This window comes from Sinohyriopsis cumingii, chromosome 3 (assembly GCF_028554795.1).
Source record: "Sinohyriopsis cumingii isolate HCF-2022 chromosome 3, ASM2855479v2, whole genome shotgun sequence".
In the NCBI taxonomy this organism is placed as follows: Eukaryota; Metazoa; Mollusca; class Bivalvia; order Unionida; family Unionidae; genus Sinohyriopsis; species Sinohyriopsis cumingii.
Genome location: NC_142963.1, coordinates 24783089 through 24807222, shown reverse-complemented (window position 1 = coordinate 24807222; position 24134 = coordinate 24783089). Strand labels below are relative to the sequence as shown.

General features: G+C 34.3%; 1 protein-coding gene across 1 annotated transcript; it reads left to right on the top strand.

Moving 5' to 3' along the window:
- Positions 1-607: 607 nt before the first annotated feature.
- Positions 608-24134, top strand: LOC149802556 (thymidine kinase, cytosolic-like). The gene is made up of 7 exons (XM_089951804.1): positions 608-778; positions 7830-7861; positions 11154-11267; positions 14082-14175; positions 18424-18513; positions 20324-20443; positions 23728-24134. The coding sequence occupies exons 1-7, from the start codon at positions 710-712 to the stop codon at positions 23881-23883; spliced, it is 675 nt and encodes a 224-aa protein (XP_089807930.1). The 5' UTR covers positions 608-709; the 3' UTR covers positions 23884-24134.

Sequence of the window (24134 nt, the reverse complement as noted above, 5' to 3'; positions counted from 1 at the left end):
TAAAGTGACCCACGATTTTTCTCCATGTTAAATTTCCATTGTCCCTAAAGTGACTCAGGGGTGTTTTTAATGCTAAGCCCCATTGTCCCTAATGTATCCCCATTTACTACTTATACTTATCAATGTTTTTAGTGAGAATCTTCAATTTCCACAGACTTAATATTTCCCGACAAAACAAATACGTTATCATTTCTAACCAGACAAACTTATCATTTGAAACCAAAGCCATAAACCACATTACAACAAGTGAACCAATTCGTATCCATTACATCTTGTTCTTATGCATTGCAACATGGAGGCTTAATGTCAAATTCTCATTTCGCAATATGAAAATTATTCTTCGGAAACTATTGGCAATTATTGTTTAATTATTTTTTATAAAACAGAATTCTTTGTAAATATTGTTGAACTGTAATGTAAAATGGAAAAAAAGAAGAAAATTTGTAGCAATCTTCCACTTAAAAAAAGGCAATAAAATTACTGGGGACAACAAAAATCGACTTTACTCGGAATATTTATTCCAAACCTGTACCCGGACCGGCTTTTCTTGTCACATTTAATGTGATTCAGTCATCGTTACCGAGGTATTGAGCTAAAGAATCAGGGAACCAGGCTAAAAATTTGGAGGGAATATACGAATAACCCGCGTCATCTGTTTTGTGATTGATTCATACGGTTATTTTGGTGGAGGGACTGAAACCCTATAAAAATGATGTCCTCAAGTCAGGTTATAGTTCCACCACGTTTAGAGTCACAAAAGTCAGCAGGACATATTCAGGTAGTATTGACTTTAAAGAGGAAGTAAGTGCTACTTTTTGTTTATTAATATTTTTTGACCAGGTCCGCATCACAACATAGGGTAGTTCTACACGTAAAAAGGACATTGACGCTGATATTTATGTTTTGGGCGTCAACACTAAAACAAAACCAACATGTGCTATGTCTTACATTGTAGGACTAAACATAGCGATAATAGGCCAATTTTAATATTTCATCTCAGGTTAATAAATATGGTATTTTTGTGAGGGTCAGATCGTCAGAACCTACAAATTAGCAATTAAAATATAATAGATTTTGCTCATAGCAAATGCAAGCAACTTATTTCATTGCCTGCAAAAAAAATTCTCCAATGTACAGTTTATATATTGAACACATCCGCAAATGGAATAATTTTTGGGGTTAATTTTTTAAAGTCGTTAGTGAATATAACCAGACTGTTCTTGAGGCATAATTTACAAATGTATGTTGTACATAAAAATATATTTTGGGGAAATGTGCCTCGGCCAATCCAGAATTAGCAGTTCTGATTACTCAGAATTTAAAATTATGAGTGCATGTCCGATCCAAAAGTCATATTATGTGAAAAGTTTGTCTTTATTCATGTGAAAGTGAAAAACAAAACGGATTGGTAACATCCACTTCCTTACATTTCAAATAAATCTATAAGGACACTAACAAAATCCTGGTACTTCTTCCTTATAAATGCCTACCTGTATGAGAATTTTTTTAAAGACCAATTCATTTAAAAAATATGTATTGTTTTTATGAATGCAGGTTGACAGAAATTATTCTCTAATATATCCTATGAAAAATTAAACATAGTACTTATACATACATTTTATTTTTATTTTCCATTTTTTTGTTGTTGTTGCTTTATTGCAGTTATATTGTACTGATATTTCTTGTCATAAAAATATTAACTTACTTTTTAAAGAGGACATTAAAACCTTCCCTTGACTTGACTTTTTTTTGTTGTTTTATTTGGACATTTTGCCAGAATATTTTTATAGAAATTTAAGTAAATGCAGTGTGATTGACCCTTTAGGCTTATATTATAATACAAAACAATATTTTTTTGTCTCAGTTTTTTTGTTGTTGTTGAAAATATGGCAAGGCTCACCAAAATTAGGTTGTCAAATTTAAACAAAAATGCTTTTGTTGTAGAACATGTATACATGACGTTTACTAACCAATGAATGTGTATTCTTTTTTGCACAATTTGCAAATCATTTTTGTCAGGTTTAGATTGTCTTTATTTGCCAGATCGTCTCCCTTTTTCAGGAAATTCAAAAGTTCTGTTTCACTTTTGCTTGAAATTTTTAAAGCAGGTAATTTATATTACAGCTAAATTATGTTTAAAAAATGAATAAAAATCACAAATAAAATATTCTTTGTATAGTCATTAATATAGCATTAAATTTATATATATTGTGGTTATTATAACTCGAAAGTAATAATTTAATAAATTTATTGGTACTTTAAGGAAACTTGATCATAAAAAGTCGTACTCGATTAATGCACACCTGCCAATCCATAAGATTTTGCTCTCTTATGAAAATTACCTTTAGAATAAGGACTTGTGGAATGAAAGGTAAAAACTATGGAAATGTGGTTGCTGCTGTAAAATCTGGATAATTGGCTCCTTTGTGCTTGATTTGGATCTGGGTTTCATATTAGCATAAATGGAATTAGCCACTGAACCAGACTAACTTTACATTAGTACCTCAGACTCTTTAACACGTTAACCCCTGGAGACGAGTTTACGTAGCAGGAGGTAGTAGCCTACTGCCAAGCTCTGTAGCGTCATGGTCATGTATGATACACTAAAGTGGGTGGTATTATAGAAAGGTAGACATATGTAGCTCTACAATGATACCAAATAATCTGGAATTTCTAGTTGCACTACAAAATACAGAGGGAAAAACCTCATTTTTTTTAACCCAATTTTTGTTTTCTATCCAAAATTCGCCTGTGGATGGAATCCGATTTTGTATCCTGATTTTAGACTTTCTGGTCTCAGATCTAAGGCAGACTGGTATGAACTGCAAACAGACAGATGATCCTTTGCAAGAAGTAGGATAAGATGGACATTTGGAATACGAAAATAATGGGTCCATTAAGCAAAAAAAAAAAGAACTCCAACTTTTACCCTTCTATTCATGTGCGAGCCAAATAGCCAATGAAAACTGATGTTTCTAACTCAAGTAGGTAGTATGTTATTGGAAGATCACCTGGAAGTTGGTGTTTTATGATGTATTCAGAAATAGCTTTCAAAATTGTTTCCTACTACAAATTTCAGACAAAAATGACATAAATCTCCAGGTGTTAATGTGTTAAACTGCACATATTTTTGTATGCTAAGCATTTGCATTATCAAACTGTTGATCATAAAAAATTGTTTATTTGGCATCCAACTACTGATAAATATGTTAAAAAAGATAAGCCTCTTAAAAGTTGAAATAATCAATACAGCAGAATAAAAAAGAATATTTAGATTGTTCTGAATAAAAGCAGGAAGGGATTTAATTATATTTATTGGACATCACATGCCAATTTTAGTATGTTATGTGGCGGCAGATAATGATTGCTGTTGTCTTGTGAAATCAAATAAAAATTCCAAGAATTACGTCGAGTTGAGAGATATCAACAGGCCATTGCGCTCCATAGGGTTTAGAACTGAAGTTTCTGCAACTGTGCTAAAGGTAAATAAAGTCTGCATGTACTTTCCAAACTTTTCATTTGAACATGATACATCAGTTTTGAATACCGAATGTTTTAAAAACCTGTTTTCCAACTTTACAATAGCAGTAAATGATATTTGGTTACATGTTGTGGAAAAGTGGTAAAACGTATGGGAAAAAAAAATCAACTGCCTTACTGAGATGGTCTTGTTAGGGTTGGCAGGTCTGACAAGGAGACTATGGCATTAATGGAGTGATAAATCGGGCATAGAAGTCAGTTCACTGTTAATTCAAAAGAGTTCAACAATCAGTAGAGCTTATGTTAGTGAAAAATCTTATTTTGGAGTAGAATTATCCAAAGGACTATACCTGTGAGCTGTGAAAGGGGGTTCTCATTGCAGGAAAATATAAGTACACATAAGGAATAGATTAAGCTGAAAAACAATGAACAGGGCAACATCTTTTAAAATTTTTGATTTCAAACAGGGTTGTAAAGAGTGGATCAGGAAGAAAGAGAAATGGATATTGAATTGTTATGTAAATATTGAACAATGGCTGTTTCCTTCTCCCCTTTTTTGTTTTCCTCCCTTCCTCTTATTTTCACGACAAGGGGGAAAATCCCCCTCCCCATTATAATAAATCCTGGGAGAATCTCTGCAACTGCTTGTGGTAGTGGCACCTGTTGCTAATGATTGGGAAAGCTTGTGCATGGGTGGATAGCCTCACTAGTACAGATTTAATCATGTGCAAAATGTTTTGTACTCCATATTAGATTTTGTATCATTCTGTTTAATCATAGATCTAAATGTTTATAGGTGTTAGATAGAATCATTGAAATGGAGATAACCATCGGAACTGACTTTGTTTCCTATATTTATGCACATCGTTTGTACTCAATATTTAATGTTTTTATTAGGCTGTGTCATAGATCTAAATATTTAAATAGAAATGGCTTTAATATTATATTCATAAGAACATGCGATCACTGAAACCATTTACTTGAACCTGTGACATTTGGGTATAGGGTGAAATGATAGATTTGCACCATGTACAGTACAGATATGATTCTCGATACATAGCTGATATACATACATATTTTTGATACACATTTTACCTTGATGGTCTTTTCGTCGTTAGAAGGTCCGTCAGTGATAGGTGATGCCCTTTAATGTGATTTACTGGTTGCATTTGCAGTATGAAGATTACAGACACACGCTTACATGTAGCATCTATTTATATCCCATTCTCATCCATGACAAGATAACAAAAATACTTTCAAACAGACTACCTGTTAGTTGTCAGTGATATGTATTCAATATTGTGGGCCATATAAGACCGCTCCAGTCGATCAGATGCAGGCATCACTTTAGCTATTCCAATAAATCAACCCCATAAATATGTGTTGATACTGATGGATGATATGTGGGTCTAATGTTACTTGTTCATTAAACTGTGCAATTTTGCTGCATACAAATCATTCTGGAACAAACCTGCGTACACATTAGACAAATACTGGTATTTGGTAACATCCATATCCAGAGCAAAATTCAAAATGGCCACAGGTCAGATGGTTGTGCTATTCCACATGGATTTACAAGTCAACAAACAAGATTTACTATGGAAATATAATGTAAATATCACCAGAAGAACCGTTCAGCCGACATTAGCTCCACAGCCATGAGTAGTACCGGTAAGTGTATATAATTTACATCAATGTGTGCAGCCAAATTTGGCAGAAGACAATTGCAGCTTTCAATGAATATGTGATATCAGCCCCTAACCATTAACTCTGGTAGTGTGGGGGGATATTTTTATGGATGACATAACCCAGTTTCATCTTTGAGCCATGCACTTCAAAACATGAGAAATCTGACTGTATGATGCAATATAGACAATTCTAGTGATTAAGGCAAATAGTTTCATGTTTGGGGCCCCAAGTGGCCGAGTGGTCTAATGCGCTCTCCATTACGGATCACTGCCATCTCACCTGTCTGCGCCGGTTCAAGTCTCGGATTCAGCCAATGTGAGTATGTGAGAAAGCTTGCCAGTAGTTTCTTGTGGGTCGGTGGTTCTTTCCAGGTCTTCCCGGGTTCTTCCTCCACCATTAATACCATGCTTGAAAGTTATTGATGTACTAGTAACTAGGGCATAACCGACTTTTGATCCGGAAATCGGATTCCACCGGATAGTATGAACTTCCGATTAATCGGAGTCGGACAAGGCAGGAACGACCAATTCGGATAATAAAAATAATAAAGTTGAATTTCTATAGCACCGTGTCTAACACTGCGTGTCATTCGATAGTGCGTTAATAAAGTTAAATAAGAAGTCAGAAAAGTCCAATATGGTCAACACAACGGGGTGAAACAATAATACTTGAGTTAGACCGAAAGATTTAAATTTATTAAAATATATAATACAGTCCTACCCGTTTATGTCAACATCCTCAATAATGAAGGCATAATATTGAATACATTGACACATGCTAATGAGGTATTAAAAGAAAATGATTCTTACAATCGTAAATATAAATAAAGTTAATAAGGAAACTTTCACAGCACAATAAACTTGTTTCAATCACCGATCACTTTGGAAAATGCAAGAATCGATCAGATTTCATTGCTTTTATTTAAGTCGCCGCAAGAGGCCAACTTTATAGGACCAAACAAAAGCCTGTTTTATTTTTATTTGACCGCGACATTAAAGCATGGCGGCAAGATCAACTAATTGTTGAATAAAGTACAGGATGGAACTGGCCACTTGCCGACATAAATGATTAAGGCGGGAAAATTAAAGCCTGGCGGCAAGATCAACTAATTGTTGAACAAAGAATGGGTCGGCACTGTGGCTTTGAACTTCGTTGCATTTTGCTATAGTCCTGCCATATCCTTCCCCTTGTGACATCGGTGTGATATGCAAAACGTGTGTAACACGGTTTAAAAAGTTAATTTGAAAAACCTTTTAATTTAGCATTTCCGATTAATTGAATCGTATCCGGAATCGGAAAAATTTCATGCCCAAAATCCGGAATCGGAAATCAGTAGAAAAATGCTAATCGGTTATGCCCTACTAGTAACTAATATAGAAAAAAGGCTGAGATGCATGGATTGTACCAAATACAAAATGAAAAAGATTTGGTCAGATAAGGGTATGCCAAATGTGCTAATGTTCTCAGATGAAACTATTTTCAAGGATAATATTAGTGCAGAGAAATTGACTTTGCATGAGAACATTACCAAAAATCTGGATATTTTTCAATTTTAAATGATTATTTAAAATTAAAAAGTAACATTTATGTAAAAACCTAATTTCACCCAGTTCATTTAATTTTATGAATGAAATACCCAATAGGTCCATAAGTTAACTGTATCACCGACTTTGTACTTACACAAATTACAGCACAGTATTGAGCTCACACTTCACTGATTTTAAGACAACCACCAAATCAAGTTCGTACCTGTCAAGTGTTCTGGTATAACAGATGCTTGTCAGGTCAATAATTCGGTAATTACTGAAACTAAATGAGTCCAGCTTTCTCAGAGCCATGGATAACTAAGCCCAATCTTTCTGTTGTGTGAGCTGCAATTGTGCATTCCGCATGAAATGGCTTAAGAGGTCAGTTTTTAAAGCACACTAATACAGTATGTTCATCTTTATTAGTGACGTCTTCCTTTTCTCTGATGGTCATTAGCATACCAGTTGTGGAAATGTGATTTGAATTCTTCACTGTAGTCTTTATTTATTGTGATGTCAAGTGGTTGAAGTTGATTCATACATAAGGCAGACTCTAACAAAATAGTGATTCAGTTGTCTTTAAATTTAGTTAGAATCTTCACACTTTGATGGGCTCTGATTGTCTGCTACCTGAATTGAGCAAGAGGCAGTGTGTCATGTCTTTGGTTCACATATGAAAATATGACAAACTGACAGGGATTTAGTTACATTTTACAACTCATATGTCACTGTGTTTTGTTCTTTTACATCCTTTATTTTGGGCCTGTGTAGAGGTTAATCTATGAAATTAAGTACCTAGAAAGATGGAAACTTTGACTCAACGAATTTAAGTACCCATGAAATGCCTTTTTATTTTCTGTTGTTGCAAAACCATCAAAATCAAGACCCATGAATACTGCATCTAACAAATATAAATTTATTTTTTTACCTGGCATTGTTAAGCTGTTATAAATAGCAAAAGGGCACATTTTACTTGCAATATGGAAATTTGTATGCGTGGATTTTGATGCTGTGCTGTTGGTTTGAAGTTAAAAATTTTAATAAAAGTTGGTATACATGATGGATTGCTGCATGCTGTCAGCACTGATGATCCTGTACAATGTTTTTTGAACTATATTTTTATTTTTATTTTAGGTTATCTTTGGACCCATGTTTTCTGGCAAAACGTAAGTGCTTTTCTATATTTCTGATTTGTTTCTTTCCTTTTTTCCTTCTTTGTTTACAAATGTCTTTTATGCCAATCCATTCTTGTCACTTTTTGATAACTGGGAAGGGGGCCCAGGTCTTGTAACCTCAGAAACAAGCATGACAAAACTGAGGAGTCCTCTGCTAAAATATTGAGAATTCAGCTGAATTATTTTTAAAAAAAAGGTCACAATGGCTCATTTTCAGTTTCTATAATCCCATTTGCCATTTTTTTGTTAGTAACTCGCTGAGATAAAGACTTGAATAAAAGCATCAATGTTTTGGTTCAATTTATATCATGGAAAATGATGATGAAATACATTTGGAATAAATATGACTTTAGTTTCGGCATTTATTTAAATTCAGAAACTAATGAGTTATGGCGTGAATTCATTTTAACTTTGTAAATAAAGCTTTGTAAATATATGTGCTTTTACATTTCATTGATATATTATACATTTTTGTCATTTTGATGAAGACAATCCATTTTTGAAAATATTTTATTATGGCACTATCATAAGCTTAACCGCAGTGTTTCCCTTTATACACATTTTGTTGCCATGCGTTTTTTTTTTTTACGCAAAGGATTTTCATAATGTGATCAGGATTTATTTAATACCCAATGCATTGGACAATGGATGGCATTGTATATACTTCGAGCATAGGCATTGACTGGTTCCCCGCTTTGTTTGCTCTTTGCCTTGCTCTTCTCTATTTGTATAGCAGAGTGCAACGCAGGGAACATATGAAACAATGAACCAGACTACCATAGGCAATGTTATGACAGAGTAGCTTCCCCTAATCGCACAAGCTCTCAGATTAATGTTGTGCACTAAAAATCATTAGTGAAGAAAGTGAAAGAAGCAGAATGCAAAAGAGTAACTGTGGATCTAACTTTAATGAAAAATGGAGAAAATAATTCCCTTGACTGGAATACACCCATTAGGATTACTGGTGTGACTTCTGATTGCATGATTGCGAAGACTGCAAAAGTGAATAATCCTTTCGTGACAGGGTTTAAGAATTTTAAAAAATCTGCCCTTGTTCATCACAAGATATCTGGAGAACACATTATAACCCAAGACATTCTTTCACAACAAAGAAATTAATAAACTTGCGGAGACAAATGTGTTATTTGGATTACAAAGTCAGCGGGTCATTGCAGATTTTGTTGGTTCTTAACTTTGCTGTAATAAAAGAAAGATCTTAAAGTTCAAGTGTAACTTATTAGAAAGAAGATGAATCATAATCCTCCTTGATATTTGGATAAATGTGTTCTAGGACGAAGTTTAATGAAACCGATAATCGTACACATTTTTTGAAAGGCAGTAAATTAACTGCCATTTGGTTAAAAATATTTATTTGGCTTTTTGTATTGGCTTGTATGTAATGTGTTGGGCTATAATATTGCTTCATATTGATTATAAAGAGACTGTTCACACTACGACTTTAAAAGAAAAATGAACTAATATAATTATTCTTTGAATGGACAATGCATTTGTTTGTTAATTGTGCATGTTGGTTTATTTGTATTTTTAGAGAGAGAGAATGTTGTGCAAGTTGCAATATCCTATTTCAAGTTGAAAATTTGTCATTACGTTTTTGACCCCCACATTTTTCATTTGACCCCCAGTTTTGACACCAAGGTTGTTGTTTTTTACCCTCAATTTTACACCTTGGGGGATACACTGTTAACCTGATGCTGAAAACATTTCTTGAGAGATCATTGTATGCCTTTGGGTTGGCATGAGTTGAAAAAACTATAGTTATATGTTAAATGAATTCAACGTTATGAGATACTCTGGCTATCAAATTTTCCTAGTGACACTAATGTTTTCAGATGACAAATTGTTTTCCTTAATTTTGCATTGCTTTGTATACAAGAGTGGGCCATTGTCTCATCACTTGGGTTCACTTGCTTTCTGAGCTTGGGATATCCCTGCAATTATACATAATCCTCAGTAAAAGAGGTCATTTCTCTGCTGTCCATTGGCACAAGCTTGGGATATCCCTGCAATTATACATAGTCCTCAGTAAAAGAGGTCATTTCTTTGCTGTCCATTGGCACAAGCTTGGGATATCCCTGCAATTATACATAATCCTCAGTAAAAGAGGTCATTTCTTTGCTGTCCATTGGCACAAGCTTGGGATATCCCTGCAATTATACATAATCCTCAGTAAAAGAGGTCATTTCTTTGCTGTCCATTGGCACAAGCTTGGGATATCCCTGCAATTATACATAATCCTCAGTAAAAGAGGCCATTTCTCTGCTGTCCATTGGCACAAGCTTGGGATATCCCTGCAATTATACATAATCCTCAGTAAAAGAGGTCATTTCTTTGCTGTCCATTGGCACAAGCTTGGGATATCCCTGCAATTATACATAATCCTCAGTAAAAGAGGTCATTTCTTTGCTGTCCATTGGCACAAGCTTGGGATATCCCTGCAATTATACATAATCCTCAGTAAAAGAGGTCATTTCTTTGCTGTCCATTGGCACAAGCTTGGGATATCCCTGCAATTATACATGATCCTCAGTAAAAGAGGTCATTTCTCTGCTGTCCATTGGCACAAATTTGTTATTGCTACTACTTAAATTACTTGGAAGATTGGCATCCATCCCATGGTCTTGTTGGTCCTAATTAATTCCTATATGGTGACCACATCAGCTGTCTTGAAAATCTTGTTATTACTACCTCTCCTGAATGAATGGTCATATTGACTTGGCGTTTTTTGACCAAAATACTTTTTCTGATGTCTAGTTGGTCATATTACTCGATTGATCCAATTGAGCTTATTTATTTTTCCAACTTACAACTCTGACAAATTCTCAAGAAGTCACCCTTCAGATGGATCTGACTTGCAAAATACGCCGGGGGAAAATGCACTTTTGTATGCTCTTCGGGCTAGGATCATCCTGCAACAATTTCCAGTCATATACCCAGTATGGATGCTCTTCAGGCTAGCATCATCCTACAACAATATGGATGCTATGATGGCTGTCTTGACATTGCCACTCCCTTTGAATTGATGATTATGTTGACATGTTGCTTTCATCAAAAGACTTATAGCCTAAATGAAACTGGTGATAATCTGACATCCAGTATGTCCACTACACTAGCTAACGTGAAAATTCTTTTCACCCATTAGAACATCAGTCTCTACTGTATATTTTCAGCATGAGCTGTAATAAAATAGGGATATTTTTCACAGGACGTCATTTGTCTCAAGTGTTGGCCTGGTAATGGAGTAAATACTTTTTTTCTTTTCCAGCACTGAGTTGATCAGGAGACTGAAGCGGTATCAGATTGCAAACTACAAGTGTTTGATCATCAAATATGCAAAGGACGACAGATATTCGAAAGGGGGCATTGCCACTCACGATAGGTAAAAAGCATTTTTATATGACTGCTTAAAGATGGAGCTTATGTTTTGATATCTGTACATCCAGGCATCTGTTATATTTTTTAGTTTTATTTTCACACAGTAATTTTAGTTTTGCACCATCTTGGTGATGTTTTAGATAGTTCAGGGTAAACCCAGGTCATTTGTATGTGCAAAGCTTGTCTGAAATTTAGGACAGTCCAGAAACTTTTAGTAAACATGTTAATCACTGACAACAAAGTTAGGTAAATATTTGTTTTACCTTAAATAATCTCAACATTTTTCATAAAACCAAAAATGTTTTAGCACACTCTGATAATTTGCAAACCTTTATATAATGCATAGGCAGGTGTTGATCCCATTTTTTTTATATAGAAATAGCCCAAAGGTCAACACCTATTTGCTGTACATGAATAAAAGCTCCTTCAAAATCGGTTTTATGAAACCTTGATATATGTCTTATATTATAGTCATAAAATGGTGGATAGTGATGTTCATAGTTGTCACAAAAATTCACATCTTTTAATATGAAATCACATTTTGTTAAATTGTCTTGAAAATAAATTTGTTAAATACACTGTAAACAACAGTATAAAAATATCGATCATTGAAAATGCTGGTAATGTCTGCCGCTGAAAACTTGTTAAATATTTAAATGCCAATTAAAGTCTTTTCAAATAAATCGTGTTTCACTGGCATCTTTTAATATGGTTTGAAAGTGAAAGTTTGCTGAGTCGACTCATTTAGACTCACCAATTGAACACTGTCTTAAATAATATGTATGTAAGATCATGAAAGTATATACCAAGGTTCTCCTACAATTTTGAAAGTTGCAGTCACATCATCAGATTGCTAATTGTGAAATATTTAGTATTACAATACTTGAATGAAAAATAGTTGATCATTGTGATTTTGATGTTGCAACTATGTTTTCAGTGCCTTTACCTTGATATTGCTTTTGTGTGCACCTGGAAGGAATCAAGGAAGAGCTTGTACTTTCTTTTTTGTATTAATTTATTTAATTAGCTTAATTCCATTCCAGATTAAAACATTTTCCAGGACACTGGAAAAAGAAAGAGATGATCATATTACATTATATTTTTTTTTCTTCATTTTTCTCTTCATTCATACTACACATACAAACTTTAACAAATGTCTGCAGCAGGTTTAGGATAAAATCCTTCATTTCTGAACCTGGTGTTCCTTGGATTGCTATTGTATTTTGTCTTTCACAGTTGCAACACCATGCGCATAAAGTCTGTAATTTTTGTTCTTATTTTTGGACCATTGGGAACTTCATATTCCATGATTCAGTCTCAGTCTTGTTGGCATTCTTGTTGCATCTACTAATTTATGTTGACCATCTACCAATTTATGTTGACCAGTCTTTCAAGAATCATGCTCATGTGCAACTTTTCTGATGGCAGCTTTACATAATTTTCTTGGTGCCAAGCAGAGTACACATGATAATCACTTGAAAACAAACACTGAAAAAACAGCTGATTTATTGTTGGTTTATGACATTTAACATAGGAGTTCATGATCTTCCACTGAACAAAAAAGTACTAAACTCTTGCACCATTTTCTAAATATGGTATGCAGTAAGATGCAAGTGCTCCAAACATCGTGTAAGGATTTATGATCTGATGAATTAAAAGTGCTGAGTAATGTTTATCAAAAAGAGGTGCCGAAACGTGTATGTAATTTGTGTTTTGATCAAAATGATCATTAGGAACAATCAATTAGTAGGTTTCTTAATGTCTTAACCTTATTTTCTGCTAAGATCTGACCTCTGCAGCTTGACCTAATCTCATTAAAATTACTTTAACTTTCATAGCTTTCACACCACATGACTGATACTTGCTTTGTGGAAAATGGATAAAATAAAAGATAATTTTTGTAATCAATAAACCTGTGTACCAAAGACTCGGCTGTTGGAATTTTCGTGCTTCAGCATGAAAAGTATGTGTACTTTTACGCTGATTTTGGCATCCTGGAGAACTCTTTATACATTTAATTAATCAATGAAATATCCTATTCATTCGTAAATGTCATCTAGATGGCAAACCAAGTGAAAATCATTCTCTGTGCATGAAAAGCTAAGCATCATAGATAGGGATCATTATGTAGAAGGGAGATTCATAGCCTGTTGTGTACATATTTCCAAGTTGCCATTAGATGTTTTTCAAAGATGAATACATTTTTTTTATTTATTGCACTTAAATCAGAGCATCAATATTTTACAATACTTCAAAATTTGACATTGTTTCTCAAATAAGTGACCATGTTTTTGAAATCTGGCTCGAATCTGAGTCAACAATAAGTCTATATTGTATCCACATTCATGTGTAAAAAGCAGGGATGTAAATACACAATGCTTTGTAAAGAAAAACGAATTTCAATAGCAAAAATTGATGTATTGATGTTATTACTAGCCTGATTTTCAAATGAATATTCAGCTGTGTAAACACAATTTTACTGTCGATTTTCATCACTTTAATAATTTTTCAGATGTACCTGTTCACTTTAACCTTTGCTTATGTTGAGAACTTTTTGGACTGTGTAGTGCTCGAGTTACTGAGGAAGAGTGTTTAATTGAAATATCAAACAAACTATTTACCCATATTTCATTTTTCCTATCTTTCAGTAAAAAAGATGATGCCAGCATTTAAAATTGCTGCCAGCCTACTCCTTATTTTTCAGTGTGGATCAGCAACTTCATTACAAAATTGCTATTTGTTAGCAATGTGTTGTGATGTCTTTTAAAATATTACCTGCATGTTGATACATACTGATGTGCTTGCTGTCTCTTTCTAGAAATACGCTTCCTGCAATACCAGCTGAGAAATTGAGCGATTTGAAGCATGAGGCAGAGCAATATGATGTGATTGGAATAGACGAGGGACAGTTTGTAAGTCTGATAAAGATTGCCCTGGAGAATGTATGTGGGTAGCATGATACAAAATGTAACTTCAACTTCCCAAGTTTTAGATTTGAAGCGTCACTCCTTCCCTGGGTGATAAAAAAAATGTTCGACATTCATTGCTTTTGGCAATGATCAGTTGATTTGGTTCATGTCTATGACAAATCTTTTAAAACATATAGGGGGCTACCAGTTGAAATTTATGTTGCCCATTTATATGTCTAATTATTTTTTTGTGCTTTATGGAGGAAGTAGCAAAGATTGAATGTTTACCTTCAAGAAGCTTGGCACAAAGTTGAATTTTATACATCAGTGAATTGTCATGGAGTTGATGCAGGGGTGCAGAAAATTTTTAAATCATGTCCACTTACAAATAAATTACAAAGTTCACATGTCCATGTAAAAGTCCAACTTGTCCATACAATCTGAGCCAAAAAGAATAGTGGAAGACAGGATTATTAAAATGCTTACTTTTATTAAGCTGCACCATTTAAATGAATGCAGTATGCATAGTTGCAAAGTGTCCTGCTTTTTACGTATTTGTCCTTTATTTTGGACCTGACTACGTGTGTAAATTTTCGTGCCAAAAATACGTTTTTAACTGTAAAAAATACTTTGAAAAATTCCTTGCAATTTTCAGTTTCGAATGAGCACTCAGTTCAATTCTGATATAAATGTATTGCATGTATATAGGAATGCAGTTCTAAAATATGATTTGTTCACTGAAAATTGAGGCTACCATGCCTGTCTTTATCCGCCGTATTGGTACAAATTGTATAATGTGATTTTGCTATTGGGCATGGAAGCCATGAAATACAAGAAGCATGAAGAAGCTAATAAACATAAGCTTGCTGCTTCATCATCAACAACTCAGCCTAAACTTATGACATATATTAAAACCAGAGATAACCTTGATGTAATTCGATCAAAATTCGGTTTATTAAATTTTCTAGTGTTGCTGGCAATTTATTTTGCACATGTTTTCCAGATATTAAAATCGCAAAGGATAACTCGTGTGGAAAAATGAAAACAGTTCATAAAGAAAATAACAGAATTCATATCATCAATGAAAAATGGTACATTGGAATCAATAATGAGTTTTTAAAAAACGAGGTGTGGAAAAGGCTCCTTTTAACAGCCTGTGTCTGAGTGTGTGTTGCACTCTTGCACCTTCTAAATGGGCACCTGAAAATTTAAAAAATCAGTATTTGTTCTTTAAAATCAGTATTTTTGTCATAAGCAGTATTTGTGTACTCTGGGGTTGGTAGCTATGCAGTATGTGGCTTGTCAAATATGCTGGATATTTCAACTTTTTTGGAGAGGGTCTTCAAATTCTTGGTCTTTAACTTCTGAATCAGTAATATCATCTGAAATGATGGATGGATATGAATTTAACTCTATATATTTTTTTTAGTAGGGCGTCTGATATATTATTCTTGAAATCTATACTTGCAGTTCTATTGATGTTATCAGTTCAACACTGTTTGATTTGTGCCACACAAGAAATTCATAGTTTGAAAAACCTTTTCCCTGCTTTGCTATGGCATATATTAAATAGTAACACTTGGTTTAGCTCATATTGTACTTATTGATCACAGTTTAAATCACTCACAATCATTTTTTTTTTTAGATTTGGCCTTTTCATTACAAAAGTTTGACATGTATTGTGCTTTGCACCTTTTTGGCATGTTGACTTTTTTTTCCTGGCGATAACCTGTCCTGCAAACAATCCACTGGTTTTGTCTGCAGTTTAGGGGTATCTGTTACGTATATTACAAGATGCAATTGTTTGATCCTCATTGGCCAAGGAAAGTCCTGCAGCCAAGAATCTTTGAACTCCTGTTTTGGTTTTATTATTGTATTCCTTGTCATAAGTCAAATTTAATTTTAGCCCCTTTTGTTGACTTTTCACTCAACTATTCACCATTTGGTCCTAATTTTATAAGAAAACGATCCATCCAGATGTAATTTGGGAAGATTATTATAGTAGCGCATAATGGTTTCATGGTGTTCAGTCATTGTTTCCAACAACAAATTCCTCAGGGAAGCCATATCCCCTAGCCATTGAAATTTGTGCTGATGTCACCATCAAAATATAATGCCTCAACCAGTATTGTCTGCTTTCATTGGTTGCATCCACAGAAGCTGTGGCTGGTGCCAGTCCTAATCTAAAAATATTGGCATGCATTATGTAAATATATAATATGGTACTGACTGGTATGAATGGCACTTTGTGTAAACATCACTCTACAAAATGGGATCTACTGTCCTTTCAAGTTACAGCCACAATTTACTTGTCCATGGACTAGTAACCTTACAATAGTTGCTTACCTGTAAGTACAAATTTCTGACACGGGCAATGGATGTTCTGCACCTGTGAGATGTATACCTTCCATTGGTACTGGTGCACAGACAGGTTGTTCACTGGCGTACTTAAAGTTTTGTCAACACTTTGGAGGTATGAAAATGCCTTTCACATAAAAAAAAAATATATATTAAACTATTGGACAGACTGACTAAATCGAACAATTTGTGGTCTCTTCTCTGATCGATGCTTCATTTTTCTCGAGTTCAGAAAAATAAATCCATGTTTCATTTCCTTTGACAATCCAATACTAATGACTCTTTTTCATATTTGGTGATTAGCTGTTGGATGATTTGAACCTTAGTCTGTTTTCTATCAGCCATTAACAAAGGTGGGTCCCATCTTGAACAAAAATTTCTAAACTTAAATGATTTGTTTTAAATAAAAGAAACTGAAAATGTAATCTTAATAGAAATCTCATTAGCTGTATATTGAGCATTTCCATCAATAGTCATTACAAAAGTCACTTGCCGCTCACTAATCACAGACAGTAGACTTCCTGATCATGAGCCATTTTCATTAGATTCGTGTCCATCTCCAAACTTGTAGGATATGGCAGAAAGCTACATCGTTAAACTATCCAAGTCGGCTTTGATATACAACAACAACAGGATTTTCCAGTACGCTCTTTGCTTGGTAAAAGGACTGTTCTCATATTTTTATGTTAGTCATTTACCTGTGTTACATCGCACATATATATCTGAAAATGTCATGCTGCATGCGCAATTTATTTTATAGAACATTATTTTGCTTATCAGTTAGCATTAAATTTACTGACAGTGTCAGAGAAACAGAAATGTTTTAAGAATATTCAGAACTTTTCAAACACCACTGGTGTCCGCCTTGGATGCGGGAGGTAGCTGATTCAAACCCTGGCCAAGTCATATCATATCATTTAAAAATGGTACTGACAGCTGCCTTGCTAGGCACTTGTCATCAAGAGGTTAGTGTTAGGACTGGTTGGCCAGGTGCCAGAATAATGTGACTGGGTGGGACGTCATGCTACATATCTGGCATGATACCCCAGTGCTAGACATCGCTACAAACTGCCACATTGCAGACATCAGTGATTTGACTGAAATTGTTTTAAAGCTATGTTAAAAATGTGAATCACACACACACAGTCTCTCAGATACCACTAGTAAATCCATTATTTGCAACTAGCATAAACGGTGGTTTGATGCCATTTTCTTTAAATGAGACGGCTTCAAATATCAAAGTGTTCTACCACTGTACTACCTTCTCATCAAAGTGACTAAGTGACTAATTAGGTCACATAGGGTATCAGAATCTGGTCTACAGTAATCCCAAAATGTTGTTTTAGTCCATGCCATCATATGAGCACCTTGTGACTCAAATAAACAATCCAGACAAATGATTCCTCCCCAATTAAATGTCAACAGCATTGAATATATATGCAGACTAATATAAATCAAGAACAATACTAGGAAATAGAAATAATAATAATTTTAAAATTCTTTCTTTATATACATCTCCAAGACTCCGTCACAATACCTCCCACCTAACTTGTGTTGCAATACAACCAACCTGAATTAATCATCCAATGGAAAATTAACCCAAACAGGTTCATTCTATAGAACACAAGCTCAAATAAACAACCTATTTATAGATCATTGTCTTCTAGTCATGGACCAAAAGTTTCAGACACAATATAGACAATACATATCACATGAGATGTTTGTACAGATTTAAATAACATATGAGCTTGTGTTTATATTTATGTACCCCTCTTTAAAACTTACACCTCCTATAAAAATGTCTTAAATGGGATTTCTTCTCTCTCCCCCACCCATTCCCAACTCTGGGACCCAGAGAAATCACTGCTTAATGAGAATCTGTCTTTTTTGTAGTTCCCTGATGTAGTGTCATTTTCAGACCAGATGGCAGACAGGGGGAAGATAGTAATAGTTGCAGCACTGGATGGAACATTTCAGAGAAAGGTATTATTGACCAACATAGATAATTGAAAATACCCTGTTTAATCATCCTTTGTTAAAATTTAATGAGAGTACCATATGTCCGAAATTCACCTGTCCAAAATAAAGATCTCTTGTGTAAATATGTACAAAACAACTGTTTAAATGTCAATTAAATAGGTTTGGAATTTCAATATTTCACATTCACCCCAAAAGATTGCAATCACCTTTTCTTTACAATGGTTTATACACCTCTGAAAGGTTTAAGTGTGGTTGCCTTGAAAACTCTTTGAATGTAAAGCAGTTATTCTTGTCTCTGAAAAGTCCTTGAATTTATTTTAAAAAAACACTACTGTTGGGTGAAAACATGTAAGTTGGACAAACAAAGCTGTGTGCATGACATGCAACAAAGACTATCAGCACAGGAGAAAGTCACACATTAGAAGTAAAAGAAAGCACAAGAAAATAACATCCGTAATTCATAACCATGCACATTTTTTCGGGCATTGCAAATTGCTGATGTAAAACATTGACAGTGTTCACACTGCAGATTCACATGCCAATTTCTCTAGGACAAAACACCCATTGCAAACTTGAAAGTTTTTGAAAACTTCTTGAAATACTTTTTTAAGGGATGTATGAACATCCTGTTTTTTTAAGTGATTTATGAACATCCTGTTTTATTAAGGAATATATGAACATACCTTTTTCAACACATTAACCCCTAGAGGTTTTTGTCATTTTCGCCTGAAATTTGAATAGGAAACACATTTTGAAAGCTATTTCTGAGTAGATCCAAAAACACCAAATTCCAGGTGATCTTTCAATAACATATTGCCTAGCTGTGTTAGAAACATCGTTTTTCTTGGCTATTTGGCTCGCGCATGAGCAGAAGGGTAAAAGTTGGAGTTCTAATTTTTTTTTTTTGGCTAAACGGAGCCATTATTTTTTATTTTAGTATTGAAACCACTCTTTATTCCAAATACCCATCTTATCCTTCTTTTTGCAAAGGTTCATCTGTCTGTTTGCAGTTCTTACCAGTTTGCCTTAGATCTGAGACCAAAAAGTCTCAAATCCGGACACAAAATCTGATCTCGACCACGGGCCAATTTTGGGTAGAAAAAAATCGGGTAGTGCAACTAGAAATTCCAGATTATTTGGTATCATTGTAGGGCTACATCTGTCTTTGAAAATGGAAAATTTTATTTTCTGTTTCCATTTTAATAATTATTGGTGTGGTGTGGTGGAGAGAATGATGCATCTGACAGAGTAAGATAATTTTGCATGTTTAAACTTGTATCTAGTCAAAATTTGCATCTTTCAGTAATAATGTTAACTTTTTTTAAGGTTTCACATTTAGTCTAGTAGAATTTCAACCAGACTCCTCCTTTCTGTGTAACACAGAATATTCCATATATAATGCAGAAAGACTTTGACTAATTCAGTACACATACAGTTTTGTTTAGGCAAAATGTGAGTGTATGTAATTCTTTGGCCCATTTCCCAACTTGTTTTCCAAGCTAATTATAGATAGGGATTGGTGACTTTAGACTAATGAGACGCCAGAATCTAAATAAGTACTTGATACATGTACCTTTATCAGGACTTTGAAAAAAAAGACTTTGCATGCAAAAATATAGGAACTGATTTGAAATCAGTTTTCTACTAGTTATTTATCAACATCTCACTTTATGGAGAATTGGAGATAATTATGATGAACAGAACTTTAGCAAACTTGGATGCAACTTTCTATCTTTTTGTGTAAAACTCCCTATTATAGTGCATTCAGATGCTGTCAGCATAATGTTCAGTAATTTATGTAATTTTTATTCAGGGTTTTGGAGATATCTTACAGCTTGTACCAATAGCTGAGAGTGTCATCAAGCTGTCTGCAGTTTGCATGAAGTGTAACAATGAGGGTCACTTCACCAGAAGGAAAACCCAAGAAACTTCAGTAAGTGGTTGTCTCAAATAAAATTTTTATACTGTTTTCATGAGGTAACAATGTCGATTTCATGCTTTCCACAAAATGAATTTAAAGACCCAACAATGAAAGATACTTTTATGAAAAAATCTCTTTCACCAATTTATAAACTTGAGTATGGATAAAATATTTTTGGCAAAATCACAGAAAATTTTGACCACCAAAATAAATTCATCACATTACCTTTAAACAGAATTTTGGTTCAAGTACAATTTAATACCTATATCTGAAAGAGTTTCTTTTAACGTTGATTTTGAACTTTTTGAAGAGTGGAAAGCCTTGATCTCTAGATACATCCCACTCTTTAGCTGACTAAGTCTAATTTTAAATCCTTTTTTTATGCCTTAACGTGACTATGGAAGGAGCAGTAGTGTTACCCTTGTTCATACTTCCATTTAGAGTCACATTTTTCATGCCACAGGTATGATTCCAATACATCAGGTTTTCGCTTGTGCTGCTATGTATCAGTTTTGAGGGATGTTACATCATCCTACTCTATGTCACAAGATTTATGATTTTTTTTATGCTCAGGGTAAAGTAGAAACAATCCCATTTTAATTTTTTGTATCTTGTTCTAAGATCCATCTCCCACAGAAGCTGTGCCAACGTAAACACATATAGAGCAGAGATGACACAATTTTGAACTAAGCTGTCCTATCTTTAAATTTAAAATACATTAGATTCACTTCTGTCAGATTCTGATTTTAAGGTTAGATATAATTTTATGTAGGTAACCAGATCTTGATCCCAGTTGTATCTAGATCACAGAAATGCTTGCAGGTGTTTCTAGATCACAGAAATGCTTGCAGTGTGTGATGGTAATTTATTTGTGAAAGCTTACCTAAGTATCTTAGCACTTGTTTCATGAAAGCATTTGAATATCTATCAGTCAGGAATCATATCAGTCCTGAGAAGTTGCAAAAGTAGAACTTAATTCAGTCAATGAGGATTATGTCTAAATAATATTTTTTTCAAAGTATCAGTATTGGATGACTATTATGTGTTTCTTGTCTGACTTAAGCATGTCACATGGTGAAGAAGATGAATTTAGGAAGCACATTTTAACCAAAAGCCACTTTAAATCAGTAAGATTTAATGATGAAAATAAATTGTTTTATGATAATTTGAAGTCTTCCAATTTGTATGCTCAGATTAAGATCTTTAAGCCAGCATTCCTATTTCACACTGGTATGGGTTGGCATTCCTATTTCACATTGGTATGGGTTGGCATTCCTATTTTGCATTGGTAGGGGTTGGCATTCCTATTTCACATTGGTATGGGTTGGCATTCCTATTTTGCATTGGTAGGGGTTGGCATTCCTATTTCACATTGGTAAGGATTGGCATTCTTACTTTTCACTGGTAGGGATTGGGATTCCTACCTAATTCACATTGGTAGGGATTGGCATTCCAATTTCACATTGGTAGGGCATAGCTGCCAACCCTCACGAATTTGGTGTGAATTTCACAACTTTTTCAGCGTTTCACGGATTCATGCCACAAGCCAAAAATTCACAAATTCTCCAATCCTCAATTATTTTAAATCTTTAATAAAATAACCGATTTCCCGTTAAGCGCTTGTCGTGATATTTGCAGTTGCCGAAATGGTCCGGTACTGCTGGTCACAATATTAGTAGATCTACAGCTGATTAGTACAGTTGGCCTGGTAGCAAGCATTTTAGCCTATTTTAATCTATATGTATAAGAGTAGTTTTACAAACGCTTTTGAGAGAAACTGGGCCTAACCGGAATTTTGCTCTGCGCATGCGTCACCAACACTGATTTGAGTTACCATTAAGCATCGCATGTAAGATCTTGGAAATGTCTACACCACCAAGGAAAAAGAAATGTATTACTCAAAAATTGAAGTTTAATTTGGAATATATAAAAAATTGGCCGTGCATTCTGCCATTAAACATTGATATTCATCATGCTTTTTGTACTCAGTGTGCCAACGCAGAGACAATGTGAGGAAGCACATTGGTTGCAAAAAACACATAGAAGTTTGGAAGATTAAGAATTTGCAGATTTCACCTCGGGAATATTTTAAGCCATCGGCGGAAGACCTGCAGGCTACCAACACTGAAGCATTATTTGTGAGTTTTCTTGTCGAACACAGTCTACCTTTATCAGCTGGATACAGTACCTTGCTAAACATTTGTTCTGACAAATGTTCCCGGACTCGAAAATCATTTATAAATTTTCCTGTGGAAGAACCAAAAGTGCTGCAGCTCCTGTACATTCCTCACAGCAGCAGTGACAGCGAAAGAGTATTTTCTCTAGTGAGGAAAAATTAGACAGACTTTAGGGCCTCCTTAGCTGCAGAAAATCTGTCAGCAATTTGAGGAAGTCAGAGTCTGCCACAGTATCATGTCTTGATAAATTAATATTTCTGCATACATGTAGTGTTTTAGTTTTATATTGCGAACTTGATATAGTGTAGTATTGAAGGTCAGAGTGGATGGAGTTATTGTCATGGTATTTTTCACTAATTCATGTCCAAATTCACGACTTTTTATCCCTATTTTCACTAATTGTGAGCCTGGAAGGTTGGCAGCTATGGTAGGGGTTGGCGATTCCTATTTCACATTGGTAGGGGTTGGTATTGTTATTTCACTTTGGTAGAAGATGGCATTCCTGTTTCACATTGGTAGGGGTTGGCATTCCTATTTCACATTGGTAGGGGTTGGCATTCCTATTTCACATTGGTAGGGGTTGGCATTCCAATTTCACATTGGTAGTGGTTGGCATTCCTATTTCACATTGGTATGGGTTACCACTCTTATTTCACATTGCTAGGGGTTGACATCAGAGCAAAAAGATAGGCATTCACATCCTCATCATAGAGAAAAATACTTGTAACAAAGTACTTTCATCTAATCAAGGTTTTTTTTCCTTTTTTTTAAATCAAAAACATCGTTTACTACTAAACACATGGCCAGATTTAAACAAGTACATACAGATTAATTCTACTTTTGTTTTCCAAATTGGTTCATCCGTGACTTAATGCAATAAAAAAGCCACATAATAAAATGATACACCCAGCAGTTTACTTGTCACTCATTAGTTAATATCACTGGCACTTGCATAAGCAAACAAGTGTGTAATGTCTGCATATGAAATCATTAAATTAGTCCACTCTTTAATATACCTAAATCTATAAACTTTAACCTTGAATTCTTTTTCTTTTTAGTAATAAAGTAAGTATATATTGTCCTTGTTGAAAGTATATTTAATATATTCTCTCAATCCAGGTGGAGGTGATAGGAGGAACTGACAAGTATCTAGCTGTATGCAGGACCTGCTTTCAATCCCCCATCAAACAATCGCCCAAAAAGACAAACAACACTCCAAGCATAAAGCCTATTCCCAGTGACAAAGCCAACAGAAAGCTATTCACCGTGTCCTGACGACTCATTCTTTTGGAGATTTTAAACTACAGATGTATCTCATTCTTACACATCTTGGATTATATTCTTGTGTCTTGAAATGGGTTTTATTTAATTTGTATTATGTTAAAGATCAAGACTTTCATATTTTGTACTTCAGTATTTAAAACTGTATATAAAAAAATAGAATGAATTTTAATATTCCTTGGAATCTGAAAAACTGTATACATTTACACAATTTTTATAAAATAAAACAAATGTCATTAGGCAGA